General features: G+C 39.4%; 1 protein-coding gene across 2 annotated transcripts in view; it reads left to right on the top strand.

Moving 5' to 3' along the window:
* Vcan (versican) overlaps window positions 1-19,289 on the top strand; it is a 105,018-nt gene that overhangs the window by 66,183 nt on the left and 19,546 nt on the right. For both annotated transcript variants that reach the window (XM_051182942.1, XM_051182943.1), the window contains 4 exons: window positions 1,332-1,445; window positions 2,014-2,127; window positions 7,483-7,641; window positions 8,859-8,941. In XM_051182942.1, the coding sequence (XP_051038899.1) occupies window positions 1,332-1,445; window positions 2,014-2,127; window positions 7,483-7,641; window positions 8,859-8,941 (470 nt within the window). The remainder of the gene's footprint in view (window positions 1-1,331; window positions 1,446-2,013; window positions 2,128-7,482; window positions 7,642-8,858; window positions 8,942-19,289) is intronic.

Raw genomic sequence — 19,289 nt, 5'->3', positions numbered from 1 at the left:
CAGCATGGTCACCTAAGTGCCAGTTTGAGAGTTTGTTCCGTGTGTATGCCATTGGAACCTCGGCAGTGTACCTTAGTATGTGGTAAAACAAGACTGTAGGGAGGTTTAAAATCCTTGGAAATACAAGAGAAAGCATTTCAGAAAAATGAAGGCAGATTTTAGAGAAACTGAAATAAGCATCTGAACTTATCTCGTTTGAACAAAAATTATAAATGGATGTGAGGACTCCTTGGACCCATGTAGTTGTAAAGATTTTACTTAATGCTAAGGAAGGGCTGAGTTTGAACTTCTCATCTGGGAATGGATCATGTTCTTTCTAAAACCAGTGTTTCATCAGAAGTTAGACATCCTGTCATGTACAATTATTTCAGGATTTGGGGAGGTAAGATTTTTGAAAACACAGTTTACCCATATAGTCTATTTTATTTCAATTGTTTTGTAAAGCTTTTGAATTTCTGTTGGAACCTTGAACATTTTGAGGATTAAGCATTTCTGAAATAATATTAAAATTCTTATTAAAAGTACATATATCCATACCAATATGACAAAATAAAAGGTATAAAGTATTTTTACTTAGAAAATACTACTTAAACTCTTATACCAAACTGAAAATGTATAGTTTTGGCTTTTTCATCCATCTCCTAGAAGGGTTAGTTTATTTATATTTTATTAAGAAAACTGTAACAAAAATTGGGGCTTCATTTTACATGAGGATTTTGTACTTGGGGTTGCTTTTATACAGTAGCGTTTAATCCATGTGTTGCTTTTCTTCAAGTATAGTTTAAAGGAGTACATTGGAACGTGTTTTTGGAAAAGGCATGTTAATGTAGCAGAAGAAACTTCAGTGCACACTTTGGAAGACAGTTTCTGAGCATTAATTGGTAAAAGGCAATAGGAATTCAAATACTGGTAACAAGCCAATCTGCTAAAAGAATGCATGTTCTGTGTTCCCAAGTCATTTCACATGAACTAACATCGTTCAAAAGAATACATTTCCATTCACTGTGCACATATGTGTAATCATTTTTAACTAAAATCAATGCCATTATCATGCCAACTAAATCTGCCATAGAATATAATAGTGGTCAGGTGGGGTATAATGTATTGTTTACAAGTGATAATGATTGAATCCTAGAAATGAATAGATGGAATTTGTAGCAATTAATTATAATTTCAAGAAACACTCCAGAGTAAAGTTAATTTTATATGCAGTACCTCTAAACTGCTATGGTAAAGCTTCTATTATGGTAGCTATAAGTGACATTTTGTGCTAAAATGCCTTTAAACCTGGGAGGGGAGGCTAATTGTTCTTATTTTCCTGAACACGATAGGACCTGATCACTGCAAAACAAACCCATGCCTCAATGGAGGCACCTGTTATCCTACAGAGACATCCTATGTGTGCACCTGTGTTCCTGGATTCAGTGGAGACCAGTGTGAACTTGGTAAGATGTTCTTGGATGAAGAGCTACAGTACTTTTCCATCAATTACAGTGGGAGAGATGGTGTATTATGGAATCCATTGGCAATTTCAGAGAAATCTGTGTATAAATGAACCGTATATTAAATGGGTTAACTAAACAGGTTTTTGATGGTTGTGTCGATACAACCCATACCCACCAAGGCTTCACAAAGGACATCTCTGTCTTTTTGTGAATATCTGAAGTAATGGAAGCTTCACCATCAGACGTGAGATACTTTATGAGTTCTAGGGCTCATCACATTCACCAATTAGCAATGGAAATACCTTGCTTTGGAAATATTTTTGAGATTGTTTTGGGGTTTCTAATTTCAACAAAGAAACATTCGTGAAAGAGAAATTTAGATTGAAAATAAAATGGAAACTTTGGTGTGTGTGACACTGACCAAAATGTAACACATGATGTACTTTCCCAAGTTACTTTCATAAAATCTGAAAATTATATTTAGTTCCCATCATTTGCCTTATTCAGAAAACTCTCACTAAGTAGAAAAATTTTGCCCTCTTTGTTCACATTTACAATTTTATTTCAGATTTTGATGAATGTCATTCTAACCCTTGTCGAAATGGAGCCACGTGTGTGGATGGTTTTAATACATTTAGGTGCCTCTGCCTTCCAAGTTACATTGGTGCACTCTGTGAACAAGGTAAGACCTATTTTAGCATTTTTTTTGTAATGAACATTAACTATGTTAATTTTGAGACTTGCTGTATGAGCTTTATATTGGGAAAATTCACTGGTTACATTAGGGTTCCTAGGATGTGAATAGCCCCAAACATGTAAACTATATAGGGTCCTCACTGTATTTGTTTTGCTGATATGTTAGATTCATATGGGCATGCTGAGTTGAATTTAAGGACATCTAGTCAATACAAAAATACAGTTGCAAGTATTACTTCTGAAAACACAACTGTCTTTTATCATCTCATGACTTGAGTGTATATCAGGGTAATGGATTGCCTTCATTTTATCCCCATAAGCAGCTGCACTTGTGGGGCTTATGCTCACAGTCAGCCATGTCTAGAGAAAGCCTTGGTGCATGGTTACAGTGCATTAGCTGTGGCTTGCCAAACACTTTGTGGAAGAGGTTGCACAACTGCTTCCAAGAATCACCGCTATTAAAGAACCCTCTAGTTTTTCTGAATGAAAGAATGGCCCTAAATCTCACAATCCTTGTGATTTGCACTTCATGGCTGAGCTAATAGTATTCTGCAGGTGGTTCGTGGTAATCATGTTTATTTCATTGTCCAGAAATGGACTGCAGGCTCAGCACACTGATCTTCGGAATGCTGGTTTCCTGTTCCTAAAACCATGCAGTGGTTTGGCCTTGATAAGAATGCTCAGTGCCAAGCTTCCATTCCACAAAACAAAATGAAAATGTATTAGACACCCAGACACATTGGCCCACTCTCCCACTTCAGGGCATTAATCCAGATGTTCACTGCAACGAAAGCAAGAGGAAACCCAAAGTCACATGGACTGAAGCTACTGTTGTAGGGAATGGATAAGGGCTGCATTTTAAAGATTTATTTTTCTCGTTTAAAATTGCATAGACTAAGTCAGCTTTGGATTTTACATATGAAAACATACCAAGCTTATACTCTTTTGAAAAATTTTGGCATTTATTTGTTATTTAATGCCTGTTGGTACCTTGTCATACATGTGGAGGAGGACATCTTTTTTGTTGTTGTTGTTTATTTGTTTTTGTTTTTTTGAGTCAGGGTTTCTCTGTATCCTTGGCTGTCCTGGAACATTGTCTATAGACTAGGACACCTAGGAACTCACAGAGATCCACCTGCCTCTGCCTCTGCCTCTGCCTCTGCCTCTGCCTCTGCCTCTGCCTCTCAAGTGCTAGGGTTAAAGGCATGTGTCACCAATACCTGGTCCAAGCTCATATTCTTAAAGAGTAGAAAGCTTATTGCTTCATGAACACAAAAAGGGAAGACATAAACACTCCAATGCATTGAAATGATTAATGACATGCAATATACAGTACAGGGAGCAGGTAAAACAGAAACAAACAATAATTTGTCCATGTATTTATTGAGCGCCTACTGTTGTCCTGACATTGCAACACTAAAAATAAATTTTCAAGTAGGACCAACTTACTGATATTGGTAAATCAGGGAGACCGCTTGCATTGATATGTAATTTCAAGTGCTAACAACTTTGGGTTGTGTGGGAACTAAGGTTTAGAGAAGACTAGTGATGCATTCAAGGTGACACACAAGAGATATGATACTGAGTAGCTTACTGCTAATGTTCATGGTTTCCCAACATCTTCCTGCTTCTGAAGCAACCCTCAAAGACAGGGTTCTTACATGGTAAGCATCTAATGGATTGTGTGGGAGCAGATTGTCTGAAGGGCCTTTGGGCCTAGCTACCTCTCACTTCATCTTTGAAAGGAGACAGATTACTCCTTCATTAATGTTCCCACCTAACTTTCAGGAGCCCCTGTTTCCTCTCCCAACAAATCTAACCTTCCTGTGTTTTGTTTACTTCAGTCTGTCTACCCAGCTGTCTGCTCAGTACAGCTGCACTCCTCGTGCACGAAGATTTTTCTGTCCTTTCAGGTCGCCTAAGAACAAATGTTTTCTTCATTAACAGCAGTGCTGTCATCTAAACAGCTTTCTGTCCAAGGTTCCTATGACTGTGTCATTGTTTCTTCAGCTGACCTTTGCCCTGCATGAGTAACGGCTTAAGTCCCAGTAACTTTGAACAGGGGACGTATTTTGGTGACTAACCCAAACTCTAGAAAGGGCTTTTGGAATAGCAGAGAAACAGGCACAGAAAAATTGCTGTGAACCTAAGGATGCAGCTTGCTGGGGTGAGGGGTGTTGACAGTGTCTTAAGGCTTAGCAGCTCTGTGTCAGAAGCGCAGAAAAGGTCACCTACACAGCATATGGGACAGATGTTTATGGAGTGGTTTTAAGAGTGACTGTTTAGTGCCTGCAGTCATGAGCAGGAGTTGCCAGGTCTCTGTGTTGTCACTTTTGTGCCGTAAGTCCTTGAGGCATACGATGCCCATCTATAATGATGAATGATGTTTAAAAAAATATCATATACCGGGCCCATGACAGAGCTCAGAGTTAGAATGGCTGCCCAGCATATACAGAGCTCTGGGTTTGATCCCAAATGTTGAGGGTGGGATGGGGCATGAAACAACTAAAAATACTTCAAAGTGTTGCCTTTAAAAAAAAAGTAAAAGAGAAATCAACAGCAACAAATGAGATTATTATTTTAGATAAATTTGGAAAAACACCAAGAGCAATTTGTTTGTTTGTTTTTCATGACAGGGTCTCTCTGTGTAATAGCTCTGTCTGTCCTGGAACTCACTCCGTAGACCAGGCTGGCCTCAAACTCACAGAGATCTGCCTGCCTCTGCTTCCCAAGTGCTGGGATGAAATGTGTGGGCCACCACTGCTGGTCCCAAGAGCAATTCTCAAATGTCCCATGGAAATGATACTCTGGGAGATGCTCCCTGATTATGTAGTCCTTCATCATGCAGCTGTTAAATTCATGAGTACTAGAAATTAAAGTGATAAAAATGGATTTTGTCTCTACAAAAACAAAGGTGCCTTAATGGTACTAAGGTGTCTTCTTATGGATATTTACAGCTATAAAACTACTATGTTTTTGCAAGGATTTGTGGGACGGATTTATAATCCCACCTACTTGTGAGGTTGAGGATGAAAAAGAAGATAGCAAGTTCAAGGACCGTTTGGCTAATTGAATGAGATGCCACTTCAGAAAGAAGGCATAAAGGAAAGACTAAAGCTACATATCAATGGCAGAGTACTTGCATAGCATGGGTATAGCCCTAGGTTCAATTCCTAGTTCCACAATTTTGAAAAGGGCTACATTTTACTTAGATAGTATGGGTGGTAAATTCTCCCACCTTGGTATTAATACAAACTTAACCCATGTTCTTATAAGATGCTACATACTTATTAACTAAGGAAGACATTTGTCTATTCTGTTGTGTCTCCCTGATGCTAACAGCTTAATAAAGGGAAGGTATATATTTAATTTTCAGTTGTGGAGGCTGGAAGTTTAAAGCAGGGTAACTCTGTCTATTTGGTCTCTGATGGGGCCTATCTGCCACACCATGACACGGTGGAGAAGCAGAAAGCAAACCAATCTCATGCAGAAGGGAGAGATCAAAAGAGAGGCAAACTAGAGACCCTAACAGGGCAGACTTGCTCTTTTTATAACCATCTACTCTGAGACCTGAAATAGCATCAGTGTCACCAGGTGGGCCCCTTCACCTCCTTATCTTCCACTCAGGGTCATCACTTGCTCCTACCACCTCTTGATACACCAGTAACAGGGACCAATCTCCAGCACATGGACCTCTAGAGAGGAAGCCACAACCAAACTGTGAATGACACGGCCAAGCATTTGAATTTTATGGTTTTGCTTTTGTGGAAAAGAAAAACATAGTTATTGATAATCCATTTTAATGAGAAAAGACAGACAAGGAAAGCTAACCTGCCATCATTTAGTTTATAGAAGATAAGAAAGTATGCAAAGATTTGCTTTCTGATGTGTTAATCAGAAAGTTGGGTCCTAACTCTGCATGCCTTATCTTAATATAAATGGTAAATTGGGAGGTTAAGGCAAGCTGTGCAGTTATTATCTTGCAGAATTGGTTTGTCAGGAAAAGTGTTCTAAGTGGTTTCCAACCATCCTCCTGCATAGCGAACCTCACACATGGAAATTGATTTCTTCCCTGACTTTCCTCCATTATTGGATTCTTTCAAGTGAACTTTTCCCAAAGGCAAATTAATATCCAATTGACCAAAATTGTCTTCATTTATACTGAATCACGTAACTGTGTCATGCATTCTTCCTGTGAGAATTAGTGAGGTTCAAACAGTATCACAAGGCAAACTTCCAGGACACATTATCCAAAACAGTAAGTTGGCTGCTGCCTGCAACTAAACAGCAGACCTAATGGCCTAAATTGGACCTGTGACTGCTAGCCGATATGAGCCACATCCCTTACAAATTGTGACTAGAAATACTGAAGTCAGGGGAAAAATTATATATCTCAGGATGACAATCTCAAAACTATGCAAAAAGGAATCAATTAGACCAGAGTCATGCATTTGAGTTTCAATGGGGCTACCATGGATAGCATATAAAACAGGCATTGGAATTCAGTATTTTTCTTTAAATCTATAAATTTGTAAAATAAAAAATAGTAAATTTTATTTAGAGATGAAGAAGATCCTCCTTGGTGTTTAAAATTCTGTTAATGCTGTAGTTTTGTTAATGGACCTAGTTCAATGTATTTTGAAATATATTTTATGAAGATCAAAATTATTTTGGTACAGATAATTGAAGGACTTGCTTGTTCTACTTTTAATTAACTCAAAAGCTCTGTGTATTTGCATAAAACTTCCTAATTGTTCTTCTTTGGAGGGAGAAAGTACACTTTCCTAACTATGTCCTCAAAGCTGCCTGCTCAGGATATTTCTTCTTTTCATAAATCACACATGACAAGAGCTCCTAGCCTCCCAGAGAGCTCTCTGGGGAGTGAACTCTTCCAGAACTTTTGAAGTCATTGTACAAATAAAGTGTCCGTGACCCTGTTAGCGGGGATCGTCATCCCATCACTAGTGAATGTGTAGAAAAAGGTGCATTGAAGAGAACTTAGTGGCAACTATTTCACAAATAAGTCAGTTACTCTGTAGCCTGAGAGGTTTGGGGCCAATTGTCCTGCTGATTTTGCCTACTCCGAAAACTGTCTTTAATTAGAGAAACTTCAATTAGATAGTGCCTTTTCAGTCTTAAGATGTATAATGGCCTACTTCACTGGGATCATTTGGAGTTACTTTACAATGATGTCTTTGTCACTGTGACCATAGCTTATGAATCATTTACTTCAGGAACATTGCGTAGATATTGGTTTGGTGTCCTATGAACACTGGGACTGAGGAGTTAAGTTCAATCGACATAGATAAATTTATTAAGTCTTGACCTCATTTCTTCCCAGACACTGAGACTTGTGACTATGGCTGGCACAAATTCCAAGGACAGTGCTACAAGTACTTTGCTCACCGCCGCACATGGGATGCTGCTGAAAGGGAGTGTCGTCTGCAGGGTGCCCACCTCACAAGCATCCTGTCTCACGAGGAACAAATGTTTGTGAATCGTATGTACCAGATGTGAATTGTTTGGAAATTTACTCATCCGTCCTTTATCTTAGCTATCTTTGGATCCCAATTTAAAATAGTTCTCTATGCCTTCATTCAGTTTATGAAGTCTCTCACTTACGAACTGTGTAAAATAACCTACGTTACCATGTCCACTTCAAAATACCTTCAGATATGGTACAAGAAATGGTTGCTTAGCACACCAGAAGTATCAGGTGGATCAGTAGAGTATGGGTTGAATCATATGCAATTTCTGTATCATCTACTCCCGATACAAACGGGGTTATTTCTTATGGCTCAATATAGTTCTTATCATCATATGTTTAGTTTTCACCACCACCTTTTCTATTTTGAATATTTTCATGTGTGGACAAAGTTAAGTATAAGTTGCTTTGACTTTTTTTTCCCTGCAAATTAAAATAGAGTCATGAATAGCACCCTAATCGTAACTCTGTGCACACCGTTTCTCTTCCAACGGTCTCCTAATTTTAGATGGTCAGTTGCCTATCAAGATCACAGGCAGGGGAAGACTAAAAGCTGGTAAAACTTAGTGTTAGGGTTGTTTCCTACATCTTAACTCATAGGAAAGAGGGGGCAGCTAGTTTTTATATAGCACATGGCTAGAACTACTTTGCTCATGAAGCAGAGTTTGATGTACAACTAAAAGTAGCCCCAATGCCTTCTATCCTTCTAAGATAGTTTTGTTAATTTGTCATCTGGGTAGAGTGCATTGAACATTTATTAAATGATATTGTAGCTAGTGACTCATGCCATGGTAAATACCTTTGAAAGTAATTTTTTAGAACTATTTGGCCTTCATATTCACTGTTTTGAGAAAAGAGGTGTGCTTTCTCCAAGTGAGAGGGGAATATGTAAAATCTGGTATAATTCATTGGACCACTAAATCTCTGCCAGTGGTGAAGATTAACAAGAAAAGTATGAGGATACTTACTATCATGAGGGAAGATAGAAAAATATTTAGTTACAGTTTATTTCTAGGGCAATTACCTCTGATATATTATTCTTTTCATAGCACTTTAAAATGTGCTTGTTAATTTAATGCTTATTGGGTAGAAGAAGGACCAATTAGGAAAGATTTTTTTTATGGACAAGTAAGAAAAAAAATAGAGAAGAGGGTGCATAACTCACACTGAAAATGATTTTCTTTGAAATTGTGCTTGGAACAGAGGTAAAACACCTGTCTTCTATCACTTAGGTGTGGGTCATGATTACCAGTGGATAGGTCTCAATGACAAGATGTTTGAGCACGACTTCCGTTGGACTGATGGCAGTGCACTGGTAAGATGCTGATGAGAAAGAATGCATCAGGGTACCATGCCCTGTTCTTATGTTACAGTGTGAGAAAGGGACTGGTTAGGATCACTCCTTGAAACAAGTAAGGACTCTGTGTTTACAGCTAACTTGTATAGTCATCAGTGCTGTCTCCCAGAGCTGCAGTACTCTTAAAAAAGAGCAGAGCAGACTCTGTAGAAAGGAACAGCTAGACAATGAAAATTGTGCTGGGCCATCCTTTCAGATGGTTTATCTTTGCTTTATTAGCTTCAAAGCAAAAAGAGAAAGAATAAATGCAAGAGAGACAAGACAGTCTTTTACAAATACTTTCCTCTTACATAGTTGCAATGAAATTCCACTATAAAGTGTGGCTGACTTTTATGTAGGAAAAAGGTTCACTTTTTAATGTAAGGAAATTTACAATGTTGTAAATCTGATCCCACTTCAGTACTGCTGAATAGTCTTTATTTATTATTTATTTCTGTTTCTTAACATAAACATAGCTTAGAAATTCTCGCAACTCGGCTTAAAGTTCACTAGTTTTTGGTTTTGTTTGCTTTTTGTTTTGTTTCTGTTGATTTTAAGGAAGGGGCTCACCATGTAGGCCAGGCTGACCTGCTGCTCAATATGTATAGTACAATATGTTCTTAAAACTGAATGGACAAGAGAACCCAGTGTTTTAGTACAAGCCCAGCTGTGAGTTACCACACTGGATGTGCTCAGTGCCTCTCTTCATAACAGCCACTTGGGGAGAGTAATTAAACACCTTTCCCAGGCTCCTGTCCAGATGTATTCTAGCAAATCCTTCAGCAACAGAAACACAATTTCTATGTGTTTCTGAAATGCCATTAGCATTGAGATCCACTCAGTTGGACAGTAAGTATAAACCAAGTTTTAAATTTGATAACAGGAAAAATTATGAATAATTTTTAAGTTTTAGGTTTAAACTCTTGTATATGAATTACCTAAGTGATTAAGTTTTACTTACTACTTGTCAGTCATCTGGATTTGTGTTTTGGCAAAAGGTGAGGGTCTTTCTGGAATCCATCCTGAACTTCTCTCTACTTCTGGAAGCTCTTCTCTGTCTAAGGATTCCTGTCTGGACTCTTAGGGCTCACCATACATTTGGGACCAGATATCCACTGAGTTCACACATCTGGGTCCAGATATCCACTGAGTTCACTCATCTGGGCCTAGGTATCCATTGAGTTCACCTGTTACTCGAATTCTTTGTCCAGAGTCACACAACTGCTGTTAAGAGGCCAGTACTTGAGCTCAGGTCTGTGTCCACAGTGAGTGTTTCTTCTGACTCATCCATTCTTGATGTGTATAAACAGCATACTTCATTTGAGTAACTCCTCTCATCATTATGTCTGGGAAATTAGCACTACCTGTCACTGAAGTACATAAGAAGACTTTTGGCAAGAAACTTTAGTTTCCCTGAGATGAAAATGCATGACAGAAAACCTCAGGGAGGTTCTTTGGCTCCTATCGTGCAAAGAGGTCAGTGCAGGATATTTGATGGTGGGAGGAACTAGATGGTTCCTTGCAATATGGCAGCTTGGGAAGTAGAAGGTGGGTGACTGAACGCAGAGACTAGGTAATAAATAGCGTGCCAAGTCTCACCTTTAAACACCTACTCTGCCAGGTAGGTCCCATTTGCTGAAGGCTCCCCAACTCCACACAGATGATGGCACTATTGACTAGCAAGCAGTCAAACCACAGGCTTGTGCGGGCCATTTCAGAACCCAATCCTAACACGATGAGTTGGAACAGGCATCAGGCTTTACTGCTTCCCCTTATTGAGTTCTGGTGCACTAAAGAGTCCTACAGTTGTCTCCGCTCAAGTCTAGCTACTACAAATCTGCCCTTCTCACACCTCAGAGTGATGTGCAGTTCCTTGTGTGCTGCTGTCTTTAGCTCAGAAACTGAATGCTCAAGGCTTAGCTGGTCAAGTGGTCTTGGCACTCACTACATGTGTCATGTGGATCTGGGCCACTCTGTACCCCTCCCATGCTTTGATTTCTATCATATCTAGAATGAAGCCTCCTGCTTAGCCCTGTAAGCTAGTGTGATAAGGCCAGATTGACCTCTTTCTGGCAACTATATGGAGTGTGTAAAAATAACTTAGGGAGTGTACCTTCTCTGACACATACATACAGGTCAACTTGAGATAGCATTATTCTCCTACTCCCCAAGAAGGCAAACCAAGTCACTTTTGTTTGTGTTTGTCAGTTTTGTGTTTATTTATTAAGCATTCTTTGACAACCTCGTATATTATGTAATGCATAGTGTGCTTATGAATCTTACTGTCACCCTTTTTTTCTCCCTCCGCCTCTCTCTCTTGTCACCCTCCTCCTTCCCACGAACCCCTTTCTCACACTCACACCTTCTTTTAAATCTTGTTTTGTGACCTTTTGGGTTTAACTGGAGTGGCCTGTGTAACCCTGGGTTTAGACCTGTGCGTTGGAAACTGATGTGCTCACCACTGGTGAGCGGGGTTTAAATGCAGCCTCTGTCCTTTCGATGCTCTTACCACAACCCAAGAGACTGAGACAGCCCCTCTTCTTCCTTACAAGGGGTCACTCCCGCACACCTGCAGGCAAGCCCCTAGGATGTGGTGGTCATCACCGCTAGTTCACTGGCAAGGTACGACGCCACTACAATCAGTAGCCAACTGTTCAGCAGGGAGGAATAGCCTGAACTCCCATCTGTATGCACGCATGGCTGCCTACAGGCCCAGGCTTGTGAACGCCCGGTGTAGGCAAACGTAGTTGCTGTGAGATCACACATGTGATGGCTGTGCCATGCTCAGAAGATAATAGTTTGCAACTGTTTTTGCTATCCTCTCTTTCAGGTGATCTTCTTGCCCCATTTTGTGCCCATAAATTTTTTTATATAGGCAGAAATGTCTTATAAAGTTAATGTAATTATTTCTATAATCAAGAGTGACTCCAAATTCAGTAAAATAGTGAACATTGCACTTTTTCAAGAAAGAAAATATCTGCTTGGGGTATTTTGAAGGGAAGACAGAACAATGTAACATAACAACCACAGACCATCAATTGGAACCTTAGTTTTAATAATTCACAGGGATCATTAAGGACTCAGTACCAAGCCTTTACTAAAATGAATCATGTAAACAGGCAAGGTTTATAAAAAAAAAATGGCAAAAGTACATCCAGACTAAACTGATACATCTTTGGTTTCTTCTTAATCTAGTCTTTGTATCAAACAAATAAAAAAAAAATGGTAAGGAGCGTCCCCTAACTTTAAACATTTCGAAACAGAAGAGCAAAGCTGCCCACCAGCCTGCCTATGTTTGACTGATCTCTCTCTGGCCCACTTTTCTCCTTTAAGAACCACCCTTTCTTCTGTCTTTTTCCTGTCTGAGAACGCCTAGGTGGTTCCTGAACTCCCTCCTAGATCTATGAATAGTCCTCATCTCCTTAACAGATTCCATATGTATGCAGGCACTGGCTAAATTAGCTTGCTTTTGTTTCATTGTTTATTCTGAGGTTTTCTGCTTTTGAGCATGTCCTTTCTAGGGACTAAGTCTTCATCTGGGAAAATGGTACCTGCTTACACTTGGCAAAAGTGAATTAGCCACATGTAATTTTCAAGGACTTGGTTTCTGTATTCAACTGCTTTCTTGCCTCTTCTACTCTCTCATATTTTTTGTTTGACAGTTATTAGTTATTCAATTTGGTAGGTAAAGCAGTATCAAAAAGAAAACTACATTTGCTACATACCTGATTCTATCTTTTGCTATTTGGTATTCAGGAATAACCAGTATAATCTGGGGAGGGGGGAGGGAGAGAAATAGAAAGCTTTAAATAGATTTCAGTGTCACTAATTTCATTTATTGAAACAATTAAAGTTTGTTTCCAATAAGCTCACAGTATAGTCATATCATATTTAACACGATTGTATTTCATAGCTAGACTAATTCAATTCATCTACTTGTGCTTAGTTAGAGATTCTGTTCGGCTAAGTCATCAGAATTCCCTGTATTCCGCAGATTGGATGATCTTTACGTTCCATTGGCCTCTGTAATAAAATGTTGATGATACCGATAATAAGCCAAATTCTTGTTTATGTTATAGTGGAGAAATCTTTTCATTATTTACTTGGGGTATTTGCCTAGTAAATTTCACAAAGTATACTTCTGGATACAACAGCATCTAACATTCTTTTGTGATTTATGTTTTTATTACTTTTCTTGACACATTTCAGCTTTCACTTTGTTTCTTGGATTTTTCTTAGTCAGTTTCTCTTTGCCTTCAGTATGTCTGACAATAAAGCATACCTAGTGCTTTATTACTAACCCTGACAAATGACTTTGTCTATGAATTCCTTTCCTTGTCACCTTAGTTATATGTTCAAAGTCACTAAGTTAAATTCTCCAAGTTAAACATACATTAAAGACTGAGAAAGTGAACAAACTTTTCTTATCAGGTGTTTAAATTGTTGGCTGACTTTGAGGTTGTTTCTTTGACCAAATGTTAAATGAATGACTTATCTCAAGTGTTTTCCTGGCTGCCACTGACATTCCCTCTCGCCAGACAGTGAACTTTTTTTTTTAAATGCCTGCCTCTTCCTTCCTTCCTTCCTTCCTTCCTTCCTTCCTTTCCCTTGTCTCCTTCCTTCTTTCCTTCCTTCCTTCCTTTCTTTCTTTCCCGTTTTGCTGAAGACAGATCTTTTTTCTTCCATTTTATTTGTGTTTTGTGTATAGTAAAAGCTGTTTTATTTTTATATATTTTTTCATTTAAATTGGAAACAAGCTTGTTTTACATATCAATCTTAGTTCCCACACCCTCCTGTCCTCCCCTGTTCCCCCGACCAACCCTCCTCCAATCCCCATTCTGCTCCCCAGGGAGGGTGAGGCCTTCCATGGGGGGGGGTCTTCAAAGTCTGTCATATCATTTGGAGCAGGGCCCAAGCCCTCCCACCATGTGTCTAAGCTGAGGGGGTATTCCTCTGTGTGGAATGGGCTCCCAAAGTCCATTCATATACTAGGGATAAATACTGATCCACTACCATAGGCCCCATAGACTACCTAGTCCTCCCAACTAACACTTCATTCAGGGAATCGGGGTCAGTCCTATGCTAGTTTCCCCGCTATGAGACTGAAGTCCATGAGCTCCGCCTTGTTCAGGTTGGCAATTTCTATGGGTTTCTCCAGCCTGGTCTTGGCCGCTTTGCTCAAGACCCTCCTTTTCTGCAACTGGATTCCAGGAGTTCAGCTCTGTGTTTAGCTGTGGGTGTCTGCTTCTGCTTCCAACAGCTACTAGGTGAAGGCTCTAGGATGTCATATAAGGTAATCATCCATCTCATTATAAAGAAAGGGCATTTAAGGTAGCCTCTCCACTATTGCTTAGAGTGTTAGTTGGGAACATCCTTGTAGATCTCTGGACGTTTTCCTAGTGACAGATTTCTCTTAAAACCTATAATGGCTCCTTCTATTATGGTATCTCTTTTCTTGCTCTCCTCTATACTTTCCCTGGCTCAATCTTCCTGCTACATCATGCCCATCTCTGCCTCTTCTTTCTAACTCCCTCTCCCTTCCCCCCCATGTTCCCTACTTGCTTGAGATCTTGTTGCTTTGCCTTTCTCCAGAGGACCATGCATTTTTTTCTAACATAATACATCCTGATTACAGTTTTCTCTATCTCTACCTCTTCCAGTTCCTCCTTTCATCCCCTTCCATCCTGAGCTAGCCCCCTTTCTGTCTTTCATTAGAACACAAACCGGCTTCTATGGGATAGTAATAATAAGGTAGAATGAGATATAATGAAAACTAACACACTCGAGTTAGACAAAACAAACTAATGGAAAGGAGCCCAAGAGAAGGCACAAGAAACAGAGACACACTCATTCTCACATTCAAGAATCTCAGAAAAATACTATGACTGGAAGCTGTAATACATACAAAGGACCAACAGGGTAAAAAGAGTGAATTAAAAGAAAATATAAATAAAATACTAAATAATAAGATAAAATTCAAATAATACCAACACATACATACACACGGGGGAAGGAGAGACAGACAGAGAGAGAGAGAGAGAGAGAGAGAGAGAGAGAGAGAGAGAGAGAGAGAGAGAGAGAGAGAGGGAAGAAGAAAAGAAGAAGGAGGAGCAGGAACACTGACATGACATTATGAGACAAGGAAATTCCAAAGATGCTGTCGAGTTTATTTTCTATTGGCTACTGCTAGGCATGCAGCCTGCCGTTAAGAATAGTTTGTTTCCCAGAAAGACCTCCTTGGAAAAAACTTAATTTTCATTTGCATGTAGTTTTCCATTGGAGGTAGCTTCTGGGTTAGGGGTGGAGGCTTGTGTTCACTTCTGCATTTAGTTCTAGGGCCCCATCTGGTGCAGTCTTTGTGCCCGGTGCATCAGTCTCTGTGAGTTCCTGTGTGTCCTGATCATGTTTATTTAGAGGGCTTTTTTGGCTGTTGTTGCCCTCCCCTCTTGCTCCTCTACTCTTACCATCCCCCCTTCTGTGGGATGTCCTTGACCCTGAGAGGACTGATTTGATGACTTTACCCTGTTTATGGCTGTTATTCATTTCTTAAGACTCTTCATTTAGTGTCTTCCCTTGTTTTCAGTATAAAATTCTCATGGTTAGCACCTCAGACAAAGCACACTACATCCATCTGCTATATTTTAAGGTACAGTCTGTTAATCCCATATATTTGAGGAGAAAGACCACCAAGAATAAATCATGGCCAAAATTAATTAAAGCAAGCTCATTTATTCATGCACATGGGCTGCCTTTCACTAAGTCAGGGTTCAAGAGATCAGCATGGACATGGTGAAGATAATGGTTTTTATAACCGGAGTAGAAGGTTTCCAAATGGGGGATTTAGCAGGCAAACAGGTGGGGTTACAGAAGCAGAACATAAGCATAAGCATAACTAGTTGTTCATAGCAACCTACTGAAACAAAGGCATGGTTGCAAGGTGGTTGTGACAAGGTGGTCATAACAAGATGGTCATAACAACTTTTCGAAACCACAGGATGGTTGTCCATTCCTGGGACAGGCAGTGCAGAACCATTTGTAGTTCAGATAATAGGTGGGGCATAACTAGTCCTTGAGAAGCAAAAATTTAATCATAAGCACAAATGAATGTGGTTTGTTTTGGTACAAGATGCCTTTGCAGCCCAAGATGGAGGTAGACAGGTTTACCAAATCATTTAGTGAATCATGACCTCTCACTATTGTGATTTCCATACATTGGCCCTGATTCTCAGCATGCTCTCAACTCTTGCTCTGATGATATCAAGACATTGGAATATCTTACACAATACATTTCCTGTTCCCCCAACAAAGGGTTGGAAATTAGTCTGTGGGGTTTTGTTTTTTTTTTTTTTTTTTTTTTTTTTTTTTTTTTTAATGCTACTGCCTTATTTATTTATTTATTTATTTATTTATTTATTTCTAAATTTTTGACCCTCAGGAATAATATTCTTATAAGGGAAAGGGACTCTCTTTGGCATGCACTTAGGATCTCATTGTGGTTAGCCTGCTCCTGACCCCAATAGTGCCTACATCCATTCATCAGAGGCATGGAGTAAACTACAAAGAAATGTCACTTTGAATGGATGTCCAGGGATTAAGGAAGGACAGAACTGGAACTTCATTTTTTCCTACAAAAACTAGGAAACTTTTGGGAAGTTCGATTTAAAACAAACAAGCAAAAATCTTTTATTTCATTCTTAGGCAATTTCAACATGCCTTTCTGTTTTCTTTCTATCAGTACTGCCTTGTAGTCTTCTCTGTGGAGCCCTCAGAGGCTGTGGGCTTCTTACATGCAAGTTATCCTAGATGTCTCCTTTCTCTCTGCAGTCTCCTGTAGGCAAGATATAGAGCTTTCCTCAGATCTCCACATTTCTCAATGTAGTACTTCTAGGATAAGTTTACTGAATCATCCAGTTACACATGTTATACTTCTAATTCTAACCATCTCAGCTTGAAGGTAACTAACAGTGTGATTAATTTTAATGGAAAATTCGCTTAACTCCTAACTTCCTAACTCCCCCCCCCCCATGCTCCCTACTTGCTTGAGATCTTGTCGCTTTGCCCTTCTCCAGAGGACCATGCATTTTTTTCTAACATAATACATCCTGATTACAGTTTTCTCTATCTCTACCTCTTCCAGTTCCTCCTTCCATCCCCTTCCATCCTGAGCTAGCCCCCTTTCTGTCTTTCATTAGAACACAAAATTACTGAATCTCCTTCCCCATTTTAGTATGTGTGACTTGGTATTGTCAAGTTAACATAGCCAGGAATTCTGAACTCCCCTCTCTTCTTCACCAACCTATTATTAGAGTTGTGACAGAAGAAAAAGAAAAAGAAAAAAGCCACATTGGTGTGGGTTTGCCTTTACTTCCAGATATCTTCTTCCTTTTTTTTTTTTTTTTTGTTTGTTTGTTTGGTTGGTTTTTTTGTTGTTGTTTTTCTTCATAAAATAGATATGTAAGTATGCCAAATAATGCATTTTGAGGGAAAAATAGCTTTGAAATGAATAGAAATAATACAAATAGCCTATAATCTAGAGAGACATTCTAAAGGGACAAAGAAAAGTAGTAAGAAATCACAAGCAATAAGTCATTACTGGTTTTTTTTCTGCCATAATGTGACATTACTGTCCTTTCACAAACACCAAAGTTTCTGTCCTTTGTTTCCTATATATCTTGGGCAACTAAAGAGAACTAGGTGTGCTAACTAATTTGGAAATGTTTCCTGGACTTGTTCATGGGTTTCTAACCACAAGAAAGGTTGTATATGGTTTGCCAGAAAATGATCCAAGATAAACTCCTCATACATATATACATATGTATGTATCTATAATTTAAGTTTTTAAAGTGGTATTTTCTTTTAAAAAAATTTATTCATTTTACATACCAACTACAGTTGCCCCTCCCTCACTTCCTCCCATTCCCTTCACTTCCCCCCTAATCTACCCCTCCCCCATCCACAACTCGGCAAAGGGAAGACCTCCCATGGGAAGTCAACAAAGCCTGGCACATTCAGTTGAGGCAGGACCAAGCTCCCAGCTGCATCAAAGCCAAGCAAGGCATCTCACCATATGGAGTAGGCTCCAAAAAGCCAACTCATGTACCAGGGATAGATCCCGGTCCCACTGTCAGGGAACCCACAAACACACTAGGAAATTTCAGTCCCTAGGCTCCTCAACTGTTGTTGTTCTAGAGTCTATAAGCTCACACTAGCTCCATCAGCTGTCTTTGTGGGTTTTTCCATCATGCTCTTGACCCACCTTGCTCATATAATCCCTCCTACCTCTCTTCGAATGGACCTCAGGAACTCTGTCCACTGCATCTGTTTCCATTGGCAATTGAATGAAGATTAGGGAGTCACCAATCTGATTACAAGGGAAGGGCCATTTAGACCTTGTCTCTACTATTGCTAAGACTCTTAGCTGGGGTCATCCTTGTGGGTCCCTGGGGATTTCTCTAGCACCAGATTTCTCCCAAAACCCATAATGCCTATCTATCCATCCATCCATCTATCAGGATATCTCTTTCACTGCTCTCCCAGTCCATCCTTTCACCAACTCAAACATGCTTTTCCCTCATTCTCATCCCCCATCCCTTCCCTTAACCATCCAGTTTATCCAGGAGAGCTCATCTATTTCTTCTCCACAGAGTGATCCCTATGAACCCTAGTGTCCCTATGTCCCTAGGGTTCTCCTTGTTACTTAGCTTCTAGTTGGCTTATCCTTTGCTTTATTTCTAGTATCCACTTAAGAATGAGTACATACCATGTTTGTCATTCTGGGTCTGAGTTACCTCACTTAGGATGATTTTTTTTTCCTAGTTCCATCCATTTTCTTGCATGTCATTGTAATTTACAACTGAGTAGTACTCCACTGTGTAAATTTCCACATTTTCTTTATCCATTCTTCTTTTGAGGGTCATCTAGGTTGTTTCCAGGTTCTGACTATTATGAATAATGCTGCTATGAACATAGTTGAAAAAGTATCCTCCTGGTATGATTGAGCATCCTTTGGGTAAATGCCCAAGAGTGGTAATGCTGGGTCTTGAGGTAGATTGATTCACAATTTCCTGAGAAACTGCCATACTGATTTCCAAAGTGGCTGTAGAAGTTTGTACTCCCACCAGCAGTGGAGGAGAATTCCCCTTACTCCACATCCTATCCCACATAGGCTGTCATCAGTGTTTTTGATATTAGCCACCCTGACAGGTATAAGATGATATATATATATATATATATATATATATTGCAATTTAAGTTTTTAAAATGACATTTTTGAAAGTAACAGAATTTTGAGTTTTCACACAAAGATGGTAAATATTTTAGGTGATCA

The sequence above is a fragment of the Phodopus roborovskii genome, unplaced genomic scaffold (genome assembly GCF_943737965.1).
Source record: "Phodopus roborovskii unplaced genomic scaffold, PHOROB, whole genome shotgun sequence".
NCBI lineage: Eukaryota > Metazoa > Chordata > Mammalia > Rodentia > Cricetidae > Phodopus > Phodopus roborovskii.
Note: the sequence above shows the minus strand (reverse complement) of the source record. Positions and strands in the feature narration are given on the sequence as shown.